At 41.4% G+C, this 12,831-nt stretch overlaps 1 protein-coding gene across 1 annotated transcript; it reads left to right on the forward strand.

Annotated features, from left to right (window-relative positions):
* The first annotated feature begins 1,221 nt into the window (after positions 1–1,221).
* Positions 1,222–4,101, forward strand: rhov (ras homolog family member V). The gene is made up of 3 exons (XM_079215357.1): positions 1,222–1,432; positions 1,724–1,782; positions 2,154–4,101. The coding sequence occupies exons 1-3, from the start codon at positions 1,228–1,230 to the stop codon at positions 2,598–2,600; spliced, it is 711 nt and encodes a 236-aa protein (XP_079071483.1). The 5' UTR covers positions 1,222–1,227; the 3' UTR covers positions 2,601–4,101.
* Positions 4,102–12,831: the final 8,730 nt, after the last annotated feature.

The following is a 12,831-nucleotide window of genomic DNA, read 5'->3' on the forward strand; positions in this document are numbered from 1 at the left end:
TTTTCCTGCTGTTGCGTTTCTCAAAATAAAAAAACAGATCTAAGCTCAATATTGAGCATGAATTGAGAGAGGCCGTATCAAATCTACAACCCTGTTTATAACATATGTGTCGATGAAAGCAGGTCACTGCAGCCACTAATACTGATACAACGTGATGGCTCACATATCTGCACTCATTCTGTTTTGTTTGGCAAAAAAAATTAAAAGCTTATTGTTTTCCACAATGAGCTATTTAGTAGTAACTAAATATGAGTATTTTTTTGCACAGATAGAACTTACACAAAACATTGTCTGATGGGGCAATCTGATTTACTTGAAAGTGATTGCAATTTTCTTTATTCTGTTATTTATAAAAGCACAGATGATTCACACAATTATGTTATTTCCAGAAAAAGTTTGAGAACCACAGCTTTAAGTGTTTGTGTCGGAGTCGCCGCCGCCGCCTATTTTGCACTATTACAATACTTATAGGCAACTAGTTATCATGTCTTTTGCTCCATGAAACACATGTTAATGCTCAGTAGTACACATATGGTACTTTAATGTATTTGCATTGTAATAAAATGTGATCATTTTAAATGGGCATATATGCAGCTGAAACGGGTAGCCTAGTGCATCCCACATTTTTCAACACAACATTTTAAAACATTAGTCATTCTGGCCTTTATAAAAATGATTGTTTTGGGGGGAGGTGGGGTAGTGCACTGTAGGCCTCCGAGACGCGGCTTAAGAGTTTGTCCTTAATGGAAGAAAAAAAACATTCCCCTTACATTACTTTTACTTTTATACTTTTAAGTAGTTTTTAAACCAGTACTTTTACACTTTTACTTAAGTAAAAAGCTTGAGTTGATACTTCAACTTTTACAGAAGTATTTTTAAACCCTAGTATCTATACTTCTACTTAAGTAATGGATGTGAATACTTTTGACACCTCTGCTATCTATCTATCTATCTATCTATCTATCTATCTATCTATCTATCTATCTATCTATCTATCCATCCATCCATCCATCTATTTATCTATTTATTTATTTATTTATCGGTGGGCGTGTCTATGTAAATCACAACCTGTAGCACTACCTTAACTCCCCCCACACATCGCCCGTCAGTCAAAAACGGACACGCAGCCTGACGGTGTGTCACAGAACGTCTGCAGACTCTCAGTATCTCGTCTCTCATTAGTTTAGCGAGGAAGAGCGTTGAACAAAGTTTACCGTGCGGCTCGACATGCCACCTCACATGGATTACTTCTCCCACGAGTCCCGAGTCCCTTCCGCTTGCGCGCTGACCCGGGAGGATGAACTGGAGCCCGGCGTCATCAGCTGCATGCTGGTCGGTGACGGAGCCGTCGGGAAGACCAGCATGATTGTCAGCTATACCTCCAACGGATACCCGACCGAATACCAGCAGACCGGCTTTGACGTCTTCTCCGGTGAGTGATCAGGATCTGGGATTTAAAAAAATATGGTATCCTTGTTTTTTGAAGTCAGGAGTCACTAGTGTTATTACTAGTGAGTAAGAATGGCATTAATTTGCATGGATGCTGTTGACTGACTCTAATTTGATTTAATTTGAATGTGTGTATGCATGTTGTGTTTTATGTGTTATGTGTGTGATTTTTTGTTGTTGTTTGAAATGTTTTTATTTCTTTCTTTTAAAATGTCTGAAATAAAGTGAACTAACACGACGCTGACTGATTCATGTAATTGTTTTTTTTCAACAGGCCAGGTCCAAGTGGAAGGAGCTCCGGTTAGAGTTCAGCTTCTGGACACTGCTGGACAGGTAAGACTGTTTGTTTGTTTGTCTGTTTTCAGCATGACATCATGTTGTCTCAAATACCACCATATTTACTTTTTTTTCTTGTGGCCCCAACTTGTCATCCATTTACTGATGTTGAGTTAAGTGTTTCAATTGAAGTGACACAAAATAGAGTCCAATAACTTGTTAATGTAGGCTTTTTGTGTGTGTTAATGACATGAGAGCTGGAGTATGAAGTGACTCCATTGCTTCATCCACTATGTGACTCAGTAACATGGTTTCACCCTGAATGGTGTTAACTTTACCTGCCACTAGTGACTCAGTCTCTCTCCCTCATTTCTCCGTCTGCACGGCGTCTGATTAACACTAACCAGAGCTTCCTTTCGTCATTTCAGGAGGAGTTTGATGAATTCAGGGCTCTGTCCTACGCCCACACGGACGTCTTCCTCCTGTGCTTCAGCATGGTCAACCCCACCTCGTTCCACAACATCATCAAGAAGTGGGTCCCGGAGATCCGGGCGTATAACCCGTCCTCGCCCATCGTCCTGGTTGGGACTCAGTCGGACCTTTTGTTGGACGTGAACGTCCTCATCAACCTGGATCGGTCCAACGTCAAGCCCATCCTGAGCTCCCGGGCTCGCAGTATGGCGGAGAAGATCCGGGCTTCGGACTACGTGGAGTGTTCGTCGCTCACGCAAAAGAACCTGAAGGAGGCGTTTGATGCGGCTATCTTTGCATCCATTAAGAACAAAACGCGCAAGTCCAAGAAGAGAAGGTTTTCTGACCGACGCACTAAAGCGTTCTCCCGGTGCAGCTGGAAGAAGTTCTTCTGCTTCGTCTGAACTCAGAAACGAGACTGCTAACCCTGTGGGTTGTGGACAAAACTTTAATTTATTTATCTCCTTTACTTTCGCTTGCTGCCACGGCTCTGATTCGTGGCGGTTTAGCATTCTTCCCTATTCAGTGTTCTTGGCTTATGTCACTATGGGATGCCAAATGGTGCAAAAGAGAAGCAATACGTCAAAGTAACATCTGTGGAGACAGCTGAGAGGATTCTGGGTCTGGTCTCACACTCCAGCAGACACACACACACACACACACACAGGACAGTAGTGTTGTTCACATTATATTCAAATGTAGATTGTTCCAGGTAAATGAGAACAGAAAAAACAAACAATGTGTTTCAAGTAAAAATCAAAGTGTGTGTATGCTGTCATGTGCTTGTGTGCAGTGAACTGAGATCCACATGCAGCCACGGTGAATGAGCCCAGGTTCTCATGTAAATGTGGATGAATTTGCATGCTGTGCTTTGCTGGCAGCTGCAGCCTTAAATATAAGAAGCAGAGAGAAACAGAAAGTGTCTGGGAGCTCGGATTGAGCCGATGGGCGTCAGCCACTTCTCTGTTGTATTCTCGCTGTCTGCCTACACCGGCCTATTTATATGTGTGTGTGTGTGTGTGTGTGTGTGTGTGTGTGCGTGTGCGTGTGCGTGTGCGTGTGTGTGTGTGTGTGTGTGAGAACCTCTGGCTTGTTTTGGGCCGGTGTGTTTATTTTTTTAATCACCTGACAATCTTATCACCCCTGGCATATATGTAAAATTAGGATTTCATCGATTTATTTAACATCCCCAGAAAAAGAAACACAGGCCGGATGATTTGTTGGAACAAATGTGTTTTTCCCCGCATGTCTTATATCCTAGATCTGAGGTGAAAGGGTCTATGGGAGTGGTTACCTTTTGTTTATTTGTTTTTTGTCCCCGTCTCCCACCAATCTGCATCTGTAAAATCCAGCACCGCAGGAGTCTTGACTTCCACCCTGCGGATCCTCTCACCCCCACCGTCAGCCTGGCTTTTTTAATTCGCCCCTCTTTTGTTTACAAGCTCAATACACTCCTTATCTCCTCAATAGCCCACTGTGTACAGAGCTAGAGGACAATACACAGCCTCTACTTTAATGTAAGTGAAAGGTAATACACTTTATTTTTCTTTAAATAAAAGCCTTGTGTCTGTGATGTAAGAAAGTGAGATTTTGCACTCCAGTGTAATAATATCTGCTGGATATACCAGTTTGTATATAAGAACCCAGAGCCAGGGATAGGCTTTACTATACTTCTTGTGGAAGTCATCTTAATGTATATGTTATTCTGTTTGTTAAAACAGGTCATTTGTCATGTCTATGTATATATGCAATATTATAAGACTTGGATTTCTAATGTTGTATGTATGTTTTATTACATTTTCTATCACTGTCACTAATCTCGATTGACCATCTCCTTCTCTAACCCGCGTGTCTTATTTTTTTATTACGCGTGGGAGTGAGGTGATGCAAATAAAAGAAGTGTGAATTATAGCTTCTGTGTTACGTGTATTTTTAGAAGAACTTGCCTGCGATGTTATGACCGTGCAATTCACAACCAATCACTTGTCAAGTCTGACGCGAGCGACAGCTTTACATTCAGGGAAGACTCTTTTATTAAAGAGTCACCGAAAGCACGGAGCATTGCTCTCTGCAAGGAGTCCGAATAATGCTCATCAGCACTCTGGGTTCTTTTTCCTCAACCGTCTCTCAGTGCATGGATATGATAAGTGACCTCTGGCCTCCAGCTGAGCCTCGGCTCGACCGATTCTAATGCAATCCACATGACTGCTGATGGGGTTTGGCGCTGCCCTGCTGTGACTGATGGCTGTGTCAGGATTTTGAAAAGGCCAGAGATATGGGACAGTGTGATTGAGTCAAATTCACTGATTGAGAAGAAACCGTGGCAGTGGGCTGATTTATCACAACAATGGAGTGGGAACAGTTTTTGTAGCACTTCATTGACAACATCAATGACATTTGTCTGGTGGAGAGAGAGTTGAAAAAAAGATTTGTGGAGCTGACAGCGCTGCGGAGCGTTTGTTCAGAGCAGGCTGGGTGAGTCACAGATAAGCGGAACAAAAAAACACACACACACTTATCCCAATACATCAGCAATCTGTTTCCTATTAGTCAGCGAGCCGTCCATGTCACAGCCATGTGTCTGGTTCTGTGTAAGCGGCTGTTTATCAAAGGGTTTAAACGGGACATCCTTCGTCTCGGCCTCGTGACAGAGGTCACGGAGAAAAAGCCAGTTTAATTTTTTTGAGGATTTCCCCTATCATTAATATTTACCAGGTCAATAAACAAACAGGGTAGCCAAACTTATTGGTGAGAGGACGATAAAATGATCACCCAGACATTCATCATAGTGTGCACGTTCGACCTTGTCTGACTTTTGCATGCACACTGTTTTCCTCGCAAGGAGGGATCATTACCAACATTTTCCATTTGACCTTCCAATGAAGCGGTATTGATAAATCTTGATAAATCTAAGCTAAAACATGTCGGATCATCTGACATCATGTGTTTCTCATCCCCACCATCAAACTTGCAAGACTGGCAATGGTTACATTGAGAAATGTAGACGCTGAGTGTAATGTTACTAATGACTTAAGAAACAATGCAACACAGTTTGGAGTTAGCGGCAACAACACTGAGTGAAGGCAGACATCTTTATGTTCTTCGTGGTTTTGAGGGATCAGAAGAAAAAATCCTGTGAAACGTGACCGCTGTCAATCAATAGGTTTACGCCGCGTGCGTCTGCTGCTCATCTTAGTGTGATGGCGGCTGACGGTCAGGGGCACGATAGCTATTAACATCTTGAGAGGTAGCAGCCAAAGCAGGCCATGAGGCTCCTTTGGGGAACACACTCGAATACCACGTCTTATTTATGACTCTTTTCCACTCAAACTCTTTCATTAAAATGCAAAACAGAGATGCTTTGCAGAGTCCCTCGCTCTAATTCATAAAAGGATCTTATAACGCATGTTGTTACACACACATGATGCAAACACGGGGTGTGCAGCAATAGCGCACTCATTGGGCAATCATGAGGGCCATGTCGGACAGGTTTTAGGTTCCCAGGAGTTGAGGGAAGTGTTCCTGCTCCTCCTCCTCCTCTGGTTCTCATCTCAGGGTTAGTCATCTCCACACAGGGCTGGTCCTCCTTCTTCCAGGCTCCCCTGCTTTCAGCGATTGTGTCAGGAGTAGTCAACCAGCTCTTCCTCTGGCAACAGGCCAGTTTCACTCTTGCTGGGTTTCACTGTAGTCGAAGATTGGCAGGGAGGCCTGGGAATCAGCAGGTGTACCGACAGGTCTGTCTGGCCGAGGACAAAGCCCATTGGCTCACTGCGGCTGCTCCTCGGTCACCCAAATTGGCAGTTTGAATTTACGCTTCGGGGAGGACTTGGAACTGCTCACAGCGTCCTCTTTCACACAGACACAAATACTCTCTGTTGTGATATTTGTTTTTGTCACTGTTGTTTATCCCCTTCTTCAGTTTGTGTGTGTGTGTGTGTGTGTGTGTGTGTGTGTGTGTGTGTGTGTGTGTGTGTGTGTGTGCGTATGTGTGTGTGTGTGTGTGTGTGTGTGACATTATGATCGGGGGCAAAGATGAGATTCGAAAATGATAGAAAAATTAATAAAAAAAGAAGCCATTTATTGATTAAAAACTTCATATTCTACTCAACGGTACTTAAAAACACGTTATGTATATATACATTTTGTATAGCCCCAAATCAGAGTTTTTTCACAATCTGTACACATACGACATCCTCTGTCCTGGGACCTCACATTGGAACAGGACCCCACCCCCCCAAAAAAAAGGGAGAAAAAGGGACAAATCATGTTAATTACATATTATTTTCTTTTTTACCCCTATTTCTCATGCAGGTCATTTATATGGTTCACTTGCATATAGCAACAGCCAACTGTCAGTCACTTTAACCATGAAAACACACACAAAAAACTCCCATTATTTCTGCCTGAAAATAAACTGCCAGTTTCGGTGTCGAGCAAAGCCAGTGAGAATCGTCCCTCTCCCTGACTGTGACTCTGCCTGCAGGCAGCAGCAATTATTTCTGTCCCACAGTCAACAGCTTTAAAACGTCTGAGCGAATCTGCCGCATTGTCATTCATGCGGCTGAGCAACAGACAGAGGGAGGTCAACGCACAAACGGCCTCCAACGCTTGCAGACAAGGTCAAAGGTGGACACTCACAGGCCTTTTGCTCAATTTGCAGGCCACTCTAATGCTGTTGAAACACACCTGGGTCGTTCAGTCAGATACACGTCCTCCCACTGTATCTTGTCAGTGTTTGCCTTCACGCTTATCTGCAGTCATCAAGGGAGATAATGACTTCCGAGTGACCATCGATGGCCACGCATGATCAAAGTCGTGCACTGCTGAAGTGCATGCAGCTTTGAGATGAAACAACCAAAGAGTGCATTTTGCAGTCTGGGGCCCTGATGAGCTGATTAGCACTTCAAACAGGCTCATGATGTCACCAACGACCCGAAAAAGACTTCCAGGATGTGTTTTGTGTATGTTTTGTTGAAGATGTGAGGTGAGGATTGGTGTGTGCAACGTATGCTGCTTTCATGTGTGTTCACCAACATCACAATCATTTTGTGACACTTCAATGACTATATTATTCCAAATGGCTTGGCAGTACATGTACATGGAAAATAAAATAAACACATAAGCAGCAAATGTGACGCAATATACAGACAAAATACTATGCAGCACCAACCTGCAGTGTTTATACCAGTACTAACACTAGCATAGTAAATAAGGTTATACAGTCATGAGGTTAATAGTTGCACTTAATCCATGTGCAATGCTAGGTCGGCAGATATTAATGTGTGCACTGCTTTTTAAATTTATGTAGGCGTGTTACAAAATAACAAATAATCAATAGCTAATTGTAAGACTGGTGACTAATGCAGCTGTGGTAACAGCTACTCATTTGAAAATACATAATTAGATGATAGTGTAACTTGCTCATTACTTGTACAGCATGGCTCAATGCCATTGTTTATTGGGAAATCATCAAGTCCTGTCTGTCGTAAGTGCAAGCTTTCTTCTGTGATGGAAAACAGACGTAATCTGACGAAAAGCATCATCATTTTATCAACACACTGTCTCGTTCTGCAAAAGATCTCCATCAAACGACGGGATTATCTTTCGGCAACTTTCTGATTTGAATTAAAAGAGTCGACTATCTGTTGTGAGGAGTGAGGCATCAATATAAGTGTGAGATACACATTGGATGTAGATGAAAAGACCCTTGGAGGCTTTATTCATGTTTTAACTAACCAAAACAGGTATAAGAACAGAATGTGATTTTTTTTAAATGAAACAAAAAGAACAAAAAGAATAAGTATAATATAAAATTACAATTTGGCACAATTGATTCGGGTTATCCAGTATTATATTAGAATCAGAATCAGAATTGTTTATTTGCCAAGTATGTTGTACATACAAGGAATTGACTTTGTGAAAGGTGCATAACAATAAACATATACATAAACATATATAATAAAACAATGGACATAGACACAGAATAAAACAATAAAAATAGTAAAAACAATAGATATAGACATAGAATAAAATAATAAAAATAATAAAAACAATAAACACAGACTTAATTTAAAGATAAATATGGTAACAACAAACAGATACAATTTGATATATGGTATATGGTATGTATTGAAATATATTTAGGTTACACTCGGGGTGTTCTGGCTTAATATTTGTTTCACTTTTTTCCCAAAGAGGCATGTCATTTAATACGAAAAGTTTTATGTTGAGCAGTGACATTGCGTTTGCTTTTTTTTTTGCCGTTTATCGAGCAGCATCTTAATAAACGAGATGGACAGATAAACAAGATATAACTTTAAAAAAGTGACAGTTAATCACGTTTACAAGAGGATACTCAGAGTCATTTGCATGTTGGGACGTGTGCGCTCTGATTGGCTGTGAGTTTGTGCACTGGGTGTGGCCACGTCTGGGAATCAAGGGGGTGAGGTGTTCTCACAGTGGCGTTGAGGGGGGCAGGGAGAGGAGGGAGGCAGGGGCTGTTGTGACATCCACACAACACACATGGTGGCAGTGAAGCAAGTGAAGACATGATGTAAGTTGATACAACCCTCATCGTGCCACTTACCTATCTCCCACAAGTGCGTAGGCACACGCACACGTGCTTGTACAAATATATACGTACACATGTCCAGTGATACATGATGACATCAATACTGTAGTACAGTAGACAAAAGATACGTATTAATACTTTCCCCAGAACTCGGGACAAGCGGGCATTGGGCACGTGGTGTCATGGGTTCATGACGAGATGCTTCAGTCAACTCTCTGAGAAAGAGATAAGGTGTGTCTGGACTTGTTCAATAGAGAGTGGCTGGTTGCTGTCCGGTTACTCAGAAAACAGTAAATCGGCTTACTCAGCTCGTCTGTGCCTCCATCATGAAGGAGTGAGTCCGTGTGTGTGTGTGTGTGTGTGTGTGTGTGTGTGTGTGTGGTGGTGGTTCACGTTGATGAATCGGTGTGTTTGAATATCACCTGACCACTCAGTGATCAATGAACTAATAAAATCATGAAATCTGAAGGGATTATAGTCCAGTAGGTCCTTTATCAATGTTATAATTTTCTAGGAGGGGTGTAGGGGGTTTTCAGACCCTTTAATCAAAGGAACACTTTGACATTTTGGGAAATACAATGTATTCCCTTTATTTCTGGGTGTTAGAGGACAAGATCGATATCGCTCCCCATTGTCCATTAGATCTTCTGGTCTAACTCTTGGCAACACAGCAATCAAGTGGATTTCGCAAAATGTAAAAAAAAATACTTATTATGGAGAATAGCCCCTTTCATCGTGTTATATATATTAACAGCAATGCATTTATGTGTGCGCAGTATTTTGTTGTTGTTGTTGGTTGAGATGGAGCAGATTTCAACTACTTTTTAAAGTCTTGGCCAGATTAAAAAACACGTTTTAGATTTCAACCTGTCTTTTATTGAATCAGCTTGTTTAAAAAAATATTGAAAATTGATGTTTACCTTGAAACATGAAACAATAAAGCAGGGGAAATAATATTTTTGAGAACTGTTCAAATTTTCAATCAAGACATTGTGAAATATTCCTTCTACAATAGTGAAAAGTACAATATGTCCCTCTAAATGTGGTGTTGTAGGACTATAAGGAAGCATAAAATGGAAATCTAATAGTGTGCAAGGATCTCCGTGTAACGCCGTGCTCAATAAGGGGTGAGGAGTTCACAGATTGGACAGCAAAGCTGCTCAGATGCAATGTTTCTATTCCCTTTTGGGACTGAGCGAATGTCTCATGTAATCATGACGTAACGGAAAAATGTCTTCCCCAGAAACAAGGTAAAGAGAAGACCTGCATGCCGGGTCGATCACTATGTGAGATGCACATTGGTTTTGGATTTTAAAAAATCTGTTTGCTTTTGTAACAGAAGTCTAAATGTACATTTAGACTATTATATGTTGTTATGTGGTGCATAATATTTTTTGCAAGAATAATCTTGGTAGGGATTTTAGCTTATTGACTATATATTAATGGTTTGACTTACTAGAACAGGACTTTGAATAAAAATAAATAAATTAGAAAAATATTTTTTTTGCTAAATTGTTATCCAGTATTATATGGCATGTATTGAAATAGATTATGGTGCACTGAAGATTTACTTAGTGAGTATTTTAGGTATGCATTGCTATCAATGGAACAGTGAACTATAAAGTAAAGATGGCGCCATAGTGAGTTTGCTTTCGTGCAGTTTATCGAGCTGCATCTTAATCTGCAGCCAAACCCGAAAAAGAGAGACGCACGGATCAGTAATCATAACGTAGCAGAAACTCGGCTTCCTAAGACTTGAGATTAAGAGATGATCCACATGCAGGGGGTAAAAAAGGGAGAGGTTCGGGGGCGGGGCCATGGAGGCAATGACAATGAAACCAACACCAAAATAAACATTGTATTTAAAATAAAGCCTGTTTCATAATGAAAACTCCCTCTCCTGAAAATTGTACGTGGCGACAACCCCCAGATTTACAAATCAAAACTATTAATAGATAATGTTGAAGTGAATTTACTGGCTATGCCTATTAAGTCTCTGTCAGTTTGCATTTACTGTATATGTTTAGTGTTCATATGAGTGAACCACATTTGGGAAGGCCCATCCATATCCGTTCTGGACACTTCCGGGGCCCATCCATTTCTGCAGGATGTACTGTTAACGCCAAGTTAAATCTAAGATAACAATTCTCATCACATGATATGAAGTAGTTTTAATGTTAAACCTTCAGGTCAATCTTCACTTCCATGGATAAAAGGAATAACTCGATGAACCTTGGTTGTCCTTACTTGAATATAGAAAAACACAAATCTGATATCAGAGAAGATCCTGGGACGTGGCATGTACATGGATGCAGATATACCTGAAACTTAAATCAATATTACAGTCTCTCAGAGGGCCCACGTCACACAGAACCCCGAAAAATCACACCACCGGCGATGAGGCCAAACCATGTGTAAGCCTTGGTGCAGACTATTTACCACGGTGATCATTAAACATCTACAAGGTCAATCCTCTCTGTTACATTTGGCACCAGAGATTCTAACATAAAGGCCTCTCCAATTACCAAGCCTGTGACAATGCACAAATCATACACTTCTTCATGTCTAATAAATCTTCAAACCACGCCTTGTATCTCCATAGGTTTTACCATGAGCTGCAAATGAGGTCTAAAAAAGTCTAGAGGAGTATTTCCTCATATTCTTTCTTTTTTTTAGCAACGCAGGACCACATTTTACATGTTGACAATGTAAAACGCATTGAGATTTTCAAAAGAACACGGGTTACAGTACAGTACGGATTATCCTATCTTGCATCTTCACAGTGATCAAACCCTCTAATCCTCTATCACCTGTTTGCGACCTTTGTCTTTCAACGTGATGTCATTTCACGCGTGGAGCGCGTGTCATCGGCATGTGGAAACCGCGTGGGTATTTCTGAACAAGTGACATTGAATCTTCAAAACTCACATTTCTGCAACAGCTGATTACAGAGCAGACATATACTGCACTTATCATTGACACAAATATCTGTGCATGCCGATCTATTATCAGACGTAACGGAAACATCCCTGTCATTACGTTAGTAGGCGTCTGAGGGGAGTTTTCCAGTGTTGGAATATTTCTCCATTAAGACATGAAGCATAAAGAAAAAAGCATTATAGCACCAACAGAATCATACAAGATGATGGGGTTTGTTTTTGTGGTCTGCTTCTCCGTCATTGAAGTCACATTTATTCATTAACGGCCCTTTTATTAACTCATTGCTTTTAAAGTTTTATGCAAACACCACATTATTTCTGACTCAATCACTGATCACAGACACTGTGGCACCACTGAAAGTCAAGAAACCGAGGAGCACAGCAATGGTATACGACTGATTTGGGAGTGGGAATAGAGCAATATTATGAGTACACACACACACACACACACACACACACACACACACACACACACACACAGTAGAGGGACAATCAAATCACTTATTTCCAGAAGAATAAAAGCACAAAAAAGACCAGAGGGTTTGAATAAGGCCGTTCAGACCTGCCTTCATATGCACACACGAAACCACACGCTCATACACACTGCTTACAATGGCTCGGCTCTTTTCTCTGTAGGCAAACAGAGAAAGCGGATGTGTGTTTGCTGTCAGCTCCCCTGACAGACCTGTCGAGCAGGCTTCTCACTCTCTTATCCACTGCCAGCTGGTCTGACTAGAAGTTAGTCTCACTTACCTCACATCTACCTGGTGACGCTGCGAGGGGGCGTGGCCTGAGAGGAGTCAAGTGTTTCATTCTGGTAAGTTATTTTTGTCTCGATAATTTGCATTTAAACAACTTAAAAAAGAAAAAAAAAGAAGCTTGGCTGTCAACTTGCCAAATGTTCAACAGGATTACCCAAGTTGAGTTGCAGCATGTCATTAAAGGTGTCACTGAGTTGCAGGCCGGTTGAGGTGATAAAACTTTTTTTTTGGTAGCCTCAACGCTGAGGTTCAACAATGTCACCGGCGAGATAACAGAAGGAAGGCAGCACCAGTCTTTCCTGTCCAGGGAGGGAACTGTCCCTGAGCAAAGAAGAGCAAGTGAACTATAAATCACGCTGGTTGC

This window comes from Taurulus bubalis (genome assembly GCF_910589615.1).
Source record: "Taurulus bubalis genome assembly, chromosome: 3".
In the NCBI taxonomy this organism is placed as follows: Eukaryota; Metazoa; Chordata; class Actinopteri; order Perciformes; family Cottidae; genus Taurulus; species Taurulus bubalis.

Coding starts and splice junctions, on each gene's coding strand:
- rhov (XM_079215357.1), top strand. CDS start 1,228: ATGCCACCTCACATGGATTACTTCTCCCACGAGTCCCGAGTCCCTTCC. Junction 1,433..1,723: donor CGGCTTTGACGTCTTCTCCG/GTGAGTGATCAG, acceptor TTTTTTCAACAG/GCCAGGTCCAAGTGGAAGGA. Junction 1,783..2,153: donor TTCTGGACACTGCTGGACAG/GTAAGACTGTTT, acceptor TCGTCATTTCAG/GAGGAGTTTGATGAATTCAG.